This window comes from Lagenorhynchus albirostris, chromosome 2 (genome assembly GCF_949774975.1).
Source record: "Lagenorhynchus albirostris chromosome 2, mLagAlb1.1, whole genome shotgun sequence".
Classification (NCBI taxonomy): Eukaryota; Metazoa; Chordata; class Mammalia; order Artiodactyla; family Delphinidae; genus Lagenorhynchus; species Lagenorhynchus albirostris.
Window position 1 is genome coordinate 44430803 of NC_083096.1, and position 15544 is coordinate 44446346.

The 15544-nt window shown below is 34.4% G+C and overlaps 1 protein-coding gene across 1 annotated transcript in view; it reads right to left on the reverse strand.

Annotated features, from left to right (window-relative positions):
* Positions 1-15544, reverse strand: part of HMCN1 (hemicentin 1) — a 526172-nt gene that overhangs the window by 236463 nt on the left and 274165 nt on the right. The window contains exons 25-30 of the mRNA XM_060131555.1: positions 15144-15239; positions 12400-12594; positions 11283-11413; positions 10970-11117; positions 8890-9016; positions 6357-6511 (exon numbers count right to left, since the gene is read on the reverse strand). Of these exons, the coding sequence (XP_059987538.1) occupies positions 6357-6511; positions 8890-9016; positions 10970-11117; positions 11283-11413; positions 12400-12594; positions 15144-15239 (852 nt within the window). The remainder of the gene's footprint in view (positions 1-6356; positions 6512-8889; positions 9017-10969; positions 11118-11282; positions 11414-12399; positions 12595-15143; positions 15240-15544) is intronic.

The following is a 15544-nucleotide window of genomic DNA, read 5'->3' on the forward strand; positions in this document are numbered from 1 at the left end:
AACCAAAAAAAATTTGTGTGACTCGCTTTATTGCAATATTTGCTTTATTGTGGTGGTCTGGAACAGAACCTGCAACACCTCAGAGGTATGCCTGTATTGTGAGGTAAATTTGATGGTGGAATAATTTTTCTATAAGGTGGTTTACTATATAAATCAGGGCAGCCAATTATGGCCCACAGGCCAGGCATCAAGATGCTGAACTAAGCACAGTTTTTGCATTTTTAAATGACTGGAAAAAGTCAAAATAATGAGAATATTTTGTGACATGTAAAAATTATATGAAATTCAAACTTCAGCACCTATTAAGTTTTATTGGAATATGGTCATGCTCATTTGTTTATGTACTGTCTATGGCTACTTTCACTTCTACAATGGCAGAGTTAAATTGTTGCAATAAATACCAAATGTGCTGTTCTCATTGCTTCTCACTGTTGCTCAGCTCACCATAAATTTCAGTGACACAATTACAAGCCAACAGCATTTCAAGTGCCATAAATATCACCATACCGTGATATTTTACTTTACTTTTATTACCAGTGCACACTCCCCATGTCAAAACACACAAAAGAAAGAAAAGTAAGCTTTAAAACGTGCCATTTTTAAAGCACAGAACAGTGTGGATTATTTTGTTATTAGGTTCAATGGCAAAGCACTGAGTTTATTTTTTAATAACACTATAGCTGTTTTGAAAAAATACAGTGTACACTAACTCTATTAGCCTAAGCACTCATCACAAAATATCCCATTCAAAGAAAAACAACCGATAAATTAATATAAAATGGAATGTCTCATTAGGCAGAATTTCTTCACAAAGATAAAAAGTCAAAATGAGGCTACCATCTAAGTTTCTGAGTGGCTCATTTGTTAGCCAAGGAAGGAGAGCCATTTACCAACAGTGATTTAATTAAATCAAGAATGATTGCATTAGCAAACAATTATGCCTAAACTAATCAATTTAAGATGATCAGCCTTTCCATTAGAAAAACTGCTTGAAGAGTTGAGAAAACTGACAATATCAATAGTCTTTTTTTTTTTAAGGCAACTTTTCTGAACAGTATTCTTGGCTCTTGACAAACTGACATGTTACTGATACTGCTTAGCTGTCTTTTATTTGAGGAGTCAATGCCACAGTGAAGAAACTGAAGAATTAGTCTCTAAGAATAGTCTGCATGGAACAACTACAGACAAAAATATTTTCAAAGAAGTTGAAAAAGCACTAATTTATTACAACCTGAAGTGGAATCTGCTAAGATGTGCTACAACTGATGGTGATAAAAATACGTGTGGGGCAGAAAAAGGTTTAGAGAAATTTACAAATTTTACATTTTAAATTTATTAAAATGTAAAATTCTAAAAGTCTATCGTTATTCCTTGTACTATTCATCAGCACTTGTGTAAAATATTCATGTGTTATTGAAAGAGAACTGTCCATGGGGTATTTTACTTGCTCTTATGGACTTAAATATCATCAGTTCCATGAATTTTTGTCAGAAGTAGAAGGTGAATATAATGACTTGTTCTACCTTATAGCAGCTTAATGTCTTAATTGTGGTAAAGTTACATTTTAATTTTTGGAGCTTAGGACTGAGACTGAATTTTTTCTGAATGAGAATTGTCCTCAAACACTATTATTGAGTACTGAATGATTTTGGAATTTAGTTTTGCCATAAACTTGACAATGTTTCTTAATAAGTTCAACCTAAACTTACCAGATAAAACCAGCACTTGAATGCAAAATCTATACTGTTAGTACTCATTCTGTTGTTTGAATCACAAGTAATGTCAAGCTCCTCTACACATTTTCCATGCTGTCAAACAAAACTCAGATCTCGATTCCCCTACAAATTTGCAGTGAATATATTTTGAGCTCAACTTTCAGTTTCAACAATGTTTGTCAAACTTTGATGCAAATGCAAATGAAATTTCCACATTTTAAGTTCTTTTACCTCTGAAAACGAGGGCCTTCCAACTAACCTTCAATTGGAATTGATTAATTGGGAGTAGAATGGCAGGCCAAAAGTCAAATATCAAGAGAATATAACAGAATTCTGCAAATGCCTTTCAAGTAATGAATATGATCAATTAAAATCTTATGTTTGTGAAATGATATTAGTATTTGACAGTATCTACAGTATCTGAATGAAAAGACATTTTCAAAAATGAAATACATAAAATCTCATTACATACCAGTATTAACAGATGAACATCTGCATTTAATTTTGGTGACAGGAATCATTAACTTTGAACTCTAATTAAGTAAAATGTTATCACTCCAAAAGAAATCCATTCTCATTAGTAGACTTGTATTACAACAAATTTTACAATTTTTAAAATTACCAGAAAAATAGAATATCATGAATAAACAATTGGTAGACATTTCTTTCTATTTTGTTATGTAAGTACCTACATAATGTCCTTGATTTTGCCTCACAGTCTGCAAAGCCTAAAATATTTACCAACTTGCCCTTTATAAAAAAGGTTTGTCAAGTCCTGCTATAGATAATTAATTTCAATTCAAGCCACCATTTTGAAATCTTAAGAAATAACATTTTACTCAGACTTTAAATTTTTTTTTTTTTTTTGCAGTATGTGGGCCTCTCACTGTTGTGGCCTCTCCCGTTGCAGAGCACAGGCTCCGGACGCGCAGGCTAAGTGGCCATAGCTCACGGGCCTAGCTGCTCTGCAGCATGTGGGATCTTCCCGGACCGGGGCATGAACCCGTGTCCCCTGAATCGGCAGGCGGACTCTCAACCACTGCGCCACCAGGGAAGCCCTCAGACTTTAAATTTTAATTTTGATTTGAGCCTACTGATGGAATCTGGAAACATACATCAAATTTTTAGCTGAAATTGTCTAAATAAACTGGCTAGCCTAATTAGTTGGATGATACATTAATGAAGTCAAAAACAGATGGGAACTCTACCTAATGCACTGTGGTAACCTAAATGGGAGGGAAGTCCAGAAGGGAGGGGATATCTGTATATGTATGGCTGATTCATTTTGTTGTGCAGTGGAGGCTAACACAACATTGTAAAACAACCATACTCCAATAAAAACTAATAAAAATAAACAAATTAAATTAAATTAAAAAAATGAAGTCAAGAACATAGGTTCAAACAACCCCTTACCCTCCATGAATGCTTTACAAAGGAATATCACTTGTATTGAAAAGAGTTCATTTTAAAAGTTTGTATTTATGAAATTGAGGAAAAAATTACTCAAAGAACATTTCCAGCTGAAAGCAGAACAATAAACTATCTACTGTTTAAATCTTCCAGATAAATATTTCTTCCTGTTTCAATTTAATTCATGTATACTTTTATGAGACCTGTACTTCTGTTTGAGGAAGGGTGTTACAGGTAAATGTTATGAACCCACTGCACATTAAAATGTACCATGTATATACACTCAAAGACTTTTACACCATTTGGGGAAACTCTCAGACCTCTGAAACTTATGCAAGGACTGTAGGTTAAAAATCTTTGCTTCAGAACTTCTGGCTATGAATCTGCAGTCTCCCCATAGGTTATTAAAAGCTCTTTATTTCCTTTTTTTCACATTCATTCCCCACCCCCCATTTCCCCTCCATCTCTTTTATTTTTCATCATATTTTGTCTCCATTTCTTCCCTAATTCAGGCACAATGTGCATTTCTGCCTTTCAGATGCATCGGACCCACCTGCTTTTTCCTTATGTTAGTATGTAAATAAAGAAAATGAATGAATAAACTGCATTATGAACGACATTCTCAACCTGAAATCTATATAAATATTTCTCACAGTTAGCCCAAGTATGGCATCTGTTTCATTTATTCTTAGGAATAAAAGCATTTTCACAAGCGAAACAAAATAAGCTTAAGATTACCCACTCAGAGGTGCAGACAAGCTTGCTAGAGAGGAAGTGGCATTATTTCCTGAATTACTGAATACTTAAAACTTCACAGTGCTACAGTGCCTTTCATCTCAGACAATCTAAGAAGGTTTAGTCATTACAAAGCCCTCTCTTCTCGGTGCCTTAGGGCATCATACCAAATGAACAAGAAAATCTGAAATGAAAGAACTCAACTCCTATGGAAATAGGAGTCTTATTGAATCACCAAAAGGTATTCATCACATTCTTTGGCAACAATACAACAATGTAGAGAAAACTATTCAACAGCTTAGGGGAAATATTGCACCTATTGTTCAAAAGGTTGGTTCTGGTAGGAGGCCAATGGTAGCAATACCACTTTTGTTTAACTTGGATGCCTGTACAGCTAATCTTTCAGTAACATTACTGTTTTTTGGAATACATGTCTGTTCACGACTGATTTCTTCCACAGGCTTCTATTTGTAGAAAGAAATGATTTAAAAGCCTGCATTAAATAAAATTTCTTTGATTCAAGAAAGCTATTTGAACTTTATATAAAGACAACTAACATTAAAAAAGGGAAATTTGCAATTCAGTGAAGTTATATAGAAATCAAGCCAGATTCTACATATATTTCAAGTTGCAAGACAATACAATCACTAAGTAGATAATAATAAATGAATAATATTCATTGAACTTTTACTGTAAGCTGGGAAATATAAAGTATCTAGCAATTGATCCTCACAATAATATTATTAAGTAGGTACTATTATTATCCCCATTTTATAGATGAGCCCGAAGCTCAGAGGGGTCAGGCAATTTGTCCAAAGTTGCAAAGTTAGTAAGTGGCAGAAGCTGGGTCTGAACCCAAGTCCACTTACCTCAGAAGTCCAAGTTCCTTTTGTTTTTTTTAATTTTTATTGGGGTATAGTTGATTTACAATGTTGTGTTAGTTTCAGGTGTACAGCAAAGTGAATCTGTTATACATATATCCACTCTTTCTGTTTTGTTTTTTTTTTTAGATTCTTTTCCCATATAGGCCATTACAGAGTACTGAGTAAAGTTCCCTGTGCTATACAGCGGGGTCTCATTAGTTATCTATTTTATACATAGTAGCGTGTATGTGTCAGTCCCGGTCTCCCAATTTATCCTCCCGCCACCTCCCCACCTAACCTCTGGTAACCATAAGTTTGTTTTCTACATCCATGACTCAAACCATCGCCGTCCAACAGAATTATAATTAAGACCACATATATGATTTAAAATTTTCTAGTAGCCACATTAAAAAGTAGGAAAATAATACATTTTACTTAGTCCAATATATCTAAAATATCCTCATTTCAGATGTAATCAATGTAAAATTATTACTTAGGTATCTTACATTATATTTCCATATTAAGTCTTTGATATCTGGTGTGTATTTTATACTTACAGCTTGTCTCAATTTGGACTAGCCACATTTCCAATGCTCAACAGTCATGTGTGGCTGGTGCCTACCATACTGAACAGTGTATCACTAGACAATTCATTCACTGAGCAAGTATTTCTTGAGAGCTACTGTGTATCAGACATTAAAGTGGAGAACATGCAAAACAAGGCCCTGCTTTTATGAAGTTTAGCTTCCTTTGAGAGAAATAGCAAATAAGTAAATAAACCCATCAGTAAGCAACTAAACTATCAGACAGTGATCCGTGCTATAAAGAAAACTAGGACAACGTAATAGAGAGTGATGACGTGATTGGTTTGGTTTGGGAAGATCCTACAAGGAAGTGACATTCCTGAGGTATCTAAACTTTCCTTGAGTGTCAAACGCTATACAAAGCAGAAGATAGTGCAGGAAGTAGAGCCACAATAAGCATGACTGGCCTAATGAGTCCTATTCCTTTCTATCATGCAATTCTTTGTGCCTGCAACATAATGTTCAAGTGCCTTCCTACGGCTCCTGGCATAAAAAATAAATGACTTTGGCAGTCACCTTCCTCAGGGGATATTGAGAATTTTAGTGAAATGAGGGCTACATACCTCTGATGGGGACTTAACTGAGAGAAAATAGCAGCACAGCCTAAAACATTTAAAATATTACCATGTGGTCTGAATAAAGGCCAAGATGCAATGAAAATAGAATAATTGAGTTGTTCTCATACCATCATCTTCATTGTATTTCATGCATCTCTACTCTTTTTAGAGCTTTTTAAAAACTCCTTTAGGGATACAGACATTTGATTTATGTTACACTAAAAAATCAGGGCATACTTGACCTCTTAAGTGAGGTCATATGAAAATCACTAGACCCCTTGAAGAAATCCATACTTAATGATAAAACACATTAAAATTGGATGCAATGTTCTAGCCTAAAACACAAGAAAATAGGCTTTTTCTTTTAAAGTAAGTAGCATTCCAAATTACTTGTATTGAATCAAAGAGCAGTTAACAGTAGAGCGAACCCTGATTTTCATGTATAATGAGAACTGATAATAACAGTAAAAAGCATAAGAACGTCACACTTACTATAGATAGTCAGTTTTATATCCTTGGCTTGTTTGCCAGCTGCATTAGACACAGTACACTGGTAGCGTGCCTTGTCACTTCTTCGTGCATTCTTTAAATGTAAAATTTGTCCTTTGTCTAGAAGTTCAATATTAGAATCTCCCAAAAATAAAGGCCTAGAAAAAGTAAAATTTTATTCCATGGGCCCATTTTTGTTATCCTAAATGTTTTCTCTTTTATTAATCACAACAAAAATCATTAAATCATATGACTTTAAAAATATGAATCAAAGTTGAGTTTTTTAGTATGAATCTAAAAAAAATACAATGATATGATTAAGTACTTCTGTTCAGAAGAACAGAATTATTAAACCACTTTACTAATGAAAGTAGATAATTATCACTCTGAGACAAAACTTCACTTAAACTTAAATTAAATGAATAATATTAAATTATTAAATTGAACTTCATTTCAAACTTAAATTGTTGAATAATATTAATACAAAACTTTATTTCTTTCATTCATACCCCCCCTTTTTTTTTTTGGTTTACAAAGCCAAAATTTCTACCATCATTCAGAAAAGAAAAACTAAGTGTACAGGAGCTTCAAGCTAAGCAATATTATTTGTAAACTAATATTATAACACCTGGAAAAATATTTACAATAGAATGAATGGTTATTACTTACTAAAGACAATGATCATGCCAATTTTCCTAAAAAGTAGATACTGTAATAAATATAAATGCTTTTATAATCATAAATACTGAAAGATATTTACCCCAAAGGCAGCTCATATATATTTGTCAAGGAAGTCGTCTTCTACTATACAGAGTCATTTACTAACTACTATAAAATGCTTACTTCATGTTTGGCAGCAGCTTTATTTAATACTTAAAACATCATGGTAATTAAAGTCTATGATATCCTAAGAGTCATGCCTTTAAAATCCATTGATCTTCTTTCAGGAAGACCCATAGCCAGTTTTTAAAAAGCTGCAGTGAACTAGCCCCATGATAAATAGATGCACTGCTATATTAATAAGCCACCAATCAGACTACAAGGTTAAATGGAAACACATTTAATTTTCTGTGGTAGCATCCCATACTATTCCTTGGTATGACTCTTTTAAGTTCTCTAAAACTAAGAGAATAAAGTACCTTACTTTAATGCATTTTAACTGTTTAAAGAAGTGGAATACTTGATAATGCTACTCAAATTGAAGTAACTTTAAAACTTTCACTGATGGTTAATTATACAAGTAACACAAAAATTGAAACAAACAAAAAACCATTATAATAAGAAAAGGTCTCCTTGTATTACCCCTAATGTGAGTCTTTTCTCTAGACTTCTTAATGATTGTCAGTTTAGTTTGTGTTCTTCCACATGTTTTTCTAAACATTTTTCACCCATAAATGTATTGCTAGAGGAATCTAAAGTTGTTATACATAAATGGTATTGTATTATTGTTCTACTTTTCACTTGACAATAGCTATGGAGATAGTTTTGGCACATATAGCCTGATCTTACTCTTTTGAATTGCTGTCCAGTGTTTCATAATAAGACAATGCCATACGTCATCTATCCTCTCTCCCAATGTCAAGCTTTAAGCAGTTTTCACTTTTCTGCTTTCAGTGTTTCAGGGAGTATTCAGGGAGTCAAGCCTTCCTGCAGAACAGATGACCGACTTCCCTGTCCTAGACACCAGAAGTGTCATTGCTACATTATAGCATATGAGCATTTAAATTTTAATAGATATCAACAAATTGCCCTTCAGAGTACTAATTTACATTGTCCCATCAGAGTCCTATATCCTGATTTCCCATACTCTAAGCCAACACTTGATATTTTTCGAACCTCTACTTTTTCTTGCCAAACTAACCTATGAAAAACAAAATCACATTATTTTGCTTACCTTCTCCAAATTATTGAAGGTAAGCATCTTTTAATATATTTATTGATTAACTATATAACTTCTTAATTGCCTGTTTATACCCTCCACATATTTTTCTATGTTGTTTGTCTTTCTTATTGACATATAAAAAGTTTTTACACAATCCTTTATTTTATACACTGAAAACCTTTACTCTTTGCTATTTAGGTCTTAGACAGCTGCTTTCAGAAATTATAATAATACACAAGGGCCAAGAGAAACATCTAATTGCTCTTTTGTGGTTGTTCCTTTTTGACCATATATTAAACTAGCTTAAGCATGCATCTTGCTGTCATAAGCAAGTTTTCCTTTTTAATAATTCAAACAATTCCATGTAAAGACAAGATTATCTCTGTACTTGGATCTTGCATTTTTCATTCTTAGCCCTTAGTGTATATTTAGTGTATAATAAATGTGAGTTCCTCTGTGTCTCTAAAATAAATTCCCAGCATTTATGAAGTCCTACAATTCATAAATTCATAAATTTGAGACCATTTTTGAATATTGTTTTTCCTTCATGTTCATTTAATAATATTCTATGTGGTAAGATAATTAAGAGGGGGAAAATCCACATCTATTTCTAAACAATTGGATCGTTGTAACAAATACAGAAGAGGTACTCACTTGCCATCTTTGAACCAGTGAATAATGGGAAAGGGAGTGCCTTTGACTTGGCATTCAAGGGTGGTATCCTGGTTGAGGACAACTGAGACTTCACTTGGGTAGCTGGTACCTATTATGGTGGGTGGGACTTGAACAAAGACATTTTATCATGAAAATCTATGACTTAGCAAAAAGAGTGGGGAGTGAGAGAAGATAATGATTTCTATAATATTTCAACAAGATCTTAATGTTAAAAGTAAAATACCATAAAATAATCCCTTTCATATCACATCTGCAGACCCAAATGTCAAATTTAAACATAGGAACACGTTCATGAAAGATTTGATAGCAAGACAATTACTTGGAAGAATTATAGTAGTAAAGAACTCATTTTGAGGAGTATTAAATCAATGTACAAAAGGAGTTTAGAATATAAATGAGCAGTCAAGCTCATATAAGGAAATTTACTACTGCTATACGTTTTAGATAATGAATGACATAGTCAATGACAATCTTATAATGTTTAAATTCTATCATAGTGCTGTTTGACATATATTACCCTTGTCTCTTTTAAAGGGCTCCTATGCTAAAATTGTAAATGAGATATAATGTGAAAAGATTGTACTAGTTTTTATTCTCGGAATTATAAAGCATATTAAAGAGCTCCTATAAACTTCCCTGCTCTTTGAATCCTCCCCCTTTATATCACACTACCGTGCTTGATCTTAATCTTCAGAGCAATGATCAGCCATTAAAGGGTTTCAATAAGGGAGGGCTGTGATCAAATTTGTTTTAAGACCACACGGGCTTCTGAATGAAGATCGGATTCCAGTGGCAAATACTGGATGAAGGGGAGTAGTTAGGAGGCTATTACATTAATTCAGCTTATAAATTATAATTAACATGGAATTAAGAAGCAGATTTAACAGGATGTAGACAGATTTACAGAGTCAGGGAGAGGGAGGTAGGAAGAATGAGCACCAGGTTGTGTCAGAAGCAAGTGCATGGATGGAGGTGCTGGTCACTATGATGGGGGTCACTGAAGGCGACCAGAACAGGCATTTACTGAGACCTTTCAGTTTTCTATGCCACTGAGATATTCAAGCCAAGATATTGTAGAGGAGAGCAGATATATCACCTGAGAGCTCAGGGAAGAAGTCTGAGTTGGAGATAAAAATGTGGGAGTCATCAGTGCACAGACAGCAGTCAAAGTCATGAGAGTAAATGAGTGCCAAGAGAAATAATGCCGATGAGACTAATGATAGAAAAGATCACTTTGTTTTTATAACCTATACTTAAATACAATAATGGTAATTTTAGCAGAGGAAATTCAAAGTACTTCAGGCTTTGAGAAGACTTATGAGAGAGAGAACTTTTATGTTTTAGCAGTTTACGAACGGTAATTCTAATGCAGCATCATTCCCAGACCTCATTTCCACTCCAGACTTACAAATCATATGCCCTTTCGAGGAGCAAAACATTGAAAAGGAAGGAAGTCATTTTATCACAAAGTAAATTTTAATAAGCAAATATAGTCTCACAAACTAAACTTATAGAAATTTTATGATTAAAACATTTTAAATGTTTTAAATCCCAATTTATTACAGCTGCTACCCATTCTCAGCATTCTCCCCACTTAAATAGAATCAGGGCTGAGATTGTTTAGTTATAGGAATTAATTAGAATGCAGGGGAGGGCGAATTTACTACCTTCCTCAGTTCAAGTACAACCTAGCAGCTTTAGGAGATGTTGGCAACATGAATGAATTTTACTGTGCATCATCCTGTATAGTTACTTCCCAACGAATTTCCTGACCACATCATTAGAGAAACTAACAAGAGCAGTAATTTAGTATTTTCTGTACAAGACAGTACCAAGTACCCATAGACATCGCTATACGATAATAACAAATACCTATACACTTTCTATATCACATGGTTCTGATTAACCAATATTAAAGACAAAAATAATAATAGAATAAAATGAATGATATTTCTCCTATCAATTTATTTTTCATCTCTTTACTCTTTAATACAGTTAATGCTGTCCTATATAAGAAATGCATCTGAATTGCCGTTTTTTAAAAGAATGTTTTCCTTACCTAGCACATCGATGTTAAAATACTTTTGAGAAGTGCCTGCAGTATTAATTGCTTTGCAGGAATATCTTCCTGCATCCTCTGGAGTGGCTTTGAAGAGCTTTAATATCTTCCCATTGCTCACAATCTGAATAGTGCTGCTTTCAGTCACCTTTTAAGGCCAAAAGGGTCAGTGTTATTTCCAATCCTAATAAAAATGCATAATTAAAATTTGAAGTAAAATTTTTATACTATTATTAATAAGAAAGTCACATTTGAATGATTTACTTCAGAGGGAGAGGCAAGGACCTATGCATATTTGGATGTCTCCATTTACCTGGACATCATCTTTATACCACATAATGATGGGAGATGGAGTACCTTCAACTTCACAAATGAGACTGGTCAGCTGGTTGACCAACACGGACACATTTGTTACTTGTTCTTTATCTTTAATTACTGGAGGAACTGAAAAAAGTGAGAAGTTGTAGTTAGCTAGTTTTAAATAAATATTATATACAAAGTTTCTTTCCAAAGGACTTTAGAAAGCAAATTCTGAGATACTTGATAGCTAGAAAGGCTGGTCATACTTAAGACAGCTTTTATTATGAAATGAAGAGTCTTGACCACTATATTTATAAGTAACTCATTGAATTTTTACTTTAATTATTATTTTAGAGTTGTGAATTAAGGATAAATTTAAGGGAGATCCTATTTATTTCACATACCACTCAAAATGCAAACTGCTAGAGTCTCAAGGTACGTGAGACTACTTTGCTGATGAGAATGAATATTGCCCAGTGTTTCTGGAAGCCAATATCCATCAAATTTCAAAATACACATATCCTTTGACGTGCAAAGTGCCGTATATACATGATTTCATTGAAGCATTACTTAGAATAGTAAACAAACGGTACCAAACCAAATGCTCATCATTACTAGAAGAAAGTTAAGTAAATCATGGTATGGTGGGATGCTAGGTAGGCATAAGTAAGAGTTAGGAATATTGAATAATCCCCAGGATAGAGTGTTTAATGAAATAGGCAAGGTGTGGAGTAATGTATATAATGGTCTACTATAAATGCTTTTTGTATGTAAAAAAAAGAGGGTGAAATATATATTCATATTTCTTCATTTTTGCATAAAAATATCTCTGGGAAGATACATCCACACACACATATACCTAACAACCTTCCCTGCCCATAGGGAGGACAAGTAGATGGCTTAGCTCAGGTCCAGGGGACTTCTGACTATGTATCTCTTTCTACCATTTGAACTTTCAGTGATAAAAAATAAATCAATAAAATGCAGTTAGACCACTACTTTTCTGGTCGATAACACGTCTATTCACATAAATATTAAATAACACTAGACTGAAAGAATAACATATATAAAAGAATCTGAAAATGTCACATATTCAGTTACACGATTTTAGCATTTCTATCTGTATTTACCATGGACTTTGAGGTTATATTTTCTTTCTGTGGTTCCCGCTTCATTGACTGCCACACAAATGTACTCCCCATTGTCATATGGCGTAACAGAAGCAATAACCAACAATGTACCATCTTCTAATATAGAAATACCAGGATCTCTGGCTGTCAGCTCTCTACCATTCCACAACCATTTGATGGTTGGTTTGGGGGTACCTAAATAAGAAATTAAAGCTTTGTGATATTTTACAACAAAATTAGAAGTCACTATTAAATAGCAAATATCTTGAGGAGAAATAAAATTTGTTATGATTAGAACATGTACACTTAGGTACTATGCTTCTTTGAAGATACTGCTCCTGGCATGGGATTTTGACGAGATTATGGTATTTAATGCCTCTAATTCCTGATCAGTGTTAAAAGATGTATGGTTTGTAGTGTAGAATTTGATTAAAGTTGTTTTTATCAAGACATTCAGATGACAGTAAGCAAAGCAAAACATTTTCTTGAGTGAGTTTATGCTGCTAGTGGGGGAAAAAAGCTATATTAATTAAATGGACTAGAAATGGGGAGAGTTTTTGGATGAAAATAAAGGAAGAGCAAAAACAAGATGCTATCAGAGGAGTGTACATGAAGATTGCTCAGAGTACATAAATGATGTACAGAAATGATGCTTCATGAGTCACATTTTAAACAGGCCTGATAGAGCAGAGATGAGGAACGTCTACTATCCACACATCTTCTGGGGATCCCATTCTGTTAAACAGAGGGCAATAGATTATTTCTTGACTTTTTATACTGAAAAGAAAGCTGAGAAAGCAGTGAGCAGAACTGCTTTCCTCAATTTATTTATGACCAAGAGAGTGAATGGAAGTTACATAACTCATGAATGAAAGTGATAAAAACCATCTTAAAATGCATCATGGAGTCAAAAGGACGTACCTGAAATAGACAAACAGTAAACTCTATAATAAGAATGTATTTATTTAGCAAACAATGTGCCAGGTACTATTCTAAGTACTTTCACATTTTACTTAATCTCTATAAAAATCAAAAAAGCACATTCAATAAAATTAATATAATTGTATAAGAAATGGCTAATAATCTTATATTAAAGCATAATAAAAATATTAAAGAATGGTCATATATCTAAGTACAAGAGAATGGCAGGAATACATAGAATGTGTCATTTAGGTTAAACTCAAATTGAGTTAAGGAATTATAAAAGTGACTGTGATTGACTATGAATGACTATGAACTAATAAAATGACTATACTTATGGGAAAAAACAAAACAAAAATATTCGCCTATTTCATCATCCTCATAGTAAGATGCTGACTGATGAGGAAGAGAAGAGAAAACTGATGGACTGCAGTTGTTCATGTTGTCAAGGAAAAAAGGGGGTTATAATCATTTCCTTACATCTTACTCATTCTTTTATGTGGTTCTCAAACTTCTCAATTAATATTTGTTAAGTTAATAAATGAAAAAGTAAATGAACAAGCAAAAGAAAGAAACTGTGTTCTATTTTATTTCTAAATGGTAGAACAACCATGGTCAAGATGAAATTCATGGCAAATAAAATGAAAAGGCATCTAGCTATTTTAAATGAACTCAAGAATTCTATCCCCGGTGAGAATAGAGTACTAGGAAGAGGTGGTATTTCAAAATGGAAAAGGGAAGTCCAAGCCAGCTTGGGAGTCAGGGATTCAGCGGAGAGTACTGAGCAATAGTGCCACTGGCAGGGCTCCATCAGTAGTAAGCACCCACAGAACTCAGCTGAACTTAAACCTTTCTCAAGGTTCCTTCTCCAGGCCTTGCCTCCCTCCCCACTGGCTCCAGGAATAGTTACTGACAATTCTTTAGATATCTGAAAATCTTGTTAAAGTTATCTTTCTTTTAATGCTGTTAAGAGAGGCAAAATCTTGCTACAGTAACAGAGACAGCCTTAAGGACCTTCAACTGCCACTGTCTCCAGGGACAGGAGAGTTAAGAGTTACATGTGGGAGCACTAATGCTACCAGTGGCATGGAGCCCTCCAGGAGGTCACGGAAAGAATACTGCTTGGTCTTTGCCAGAACTGCTACGGGCTCATTTGAGTCATTGCAGATGAATGCATATGCGAAAGAAAGGGTGTTCTTAACCATCTATTGGGCATCCAGAGTAAGGTGATAGTGACAGTGCCTTTTTCACATCCTCTAGAGGAGAGAGAATAACAATCTCCTGCCAGGAAACATGGTGGGATAGAAAACCCAGAAATTCAGGGAGAGAAGGAGTCTGGACAAGCATCAGAGAGCCAAGTTACAACCCGGCTCCAGAATTACCAGTAGAGGATAAATCTAGAAAGAGGTTTTTAGAAAAGAAGTATCTAGAACAAACAAGGGGATTGCCCTAATTTATACCCCTGACTGAGATAAATATGCAAAGTTTGAATAGCCCTATCTGTCACATTTTAAAGAGAATTCTTGTCAAAAATACAATGAACTACAAGAAGTAACAGGAAGAAGCATGAACGACCTGGAAAACATGCTAGATAAGGCAAGTTTGAAAAAACAGAAGGTATTTCCAGTGAAGGAAATAAAACACCTGGGAGGGAAAAATACCTATTCAACCTAGTTGTTACTTGAAAGAGGGATGAGTTTCCATTATGCCCAAATGTTATAACGAGGACTGACAAGTAGAATTTTATGATGTTTGGGGTTCAATATAGAATTCTGGAAGAATACAACATTATGCCAATGCCCATGTGTCCGAGTATTCCACACCTTTTGCAGGACATGGAAATGCAATGCGTTGACTGGCCACTCTTTCTTGGAATGGAGTGTTATATGGAGGCTCTAGATCTTCCAGCGTAGGTGGTTCTGTTAGAAAAAGAAATGCATTATCACAGGCTTTCCTTGGGCAATATCGAACTCTTCTGAGGCTAAGTATGACACCTGTTTCTCTATTCCTACCTTGGCAATGGTATCCTCTCTGACAGGAGTGCTTTTCCTCCTGATTGGACATGGCTGGTTCCCGCCAGTCAACAAGATTTCACTGTAAACATCATCTCCTCAGAGAAGTCCTACACGACAATTCAATCTAAAGTAGCCAACTGCTGGGAGCATCACCCTGTTTTGATTTTCTACACAGCACGTCTCACGATCTGTACTTGCTTGCTTTCTGC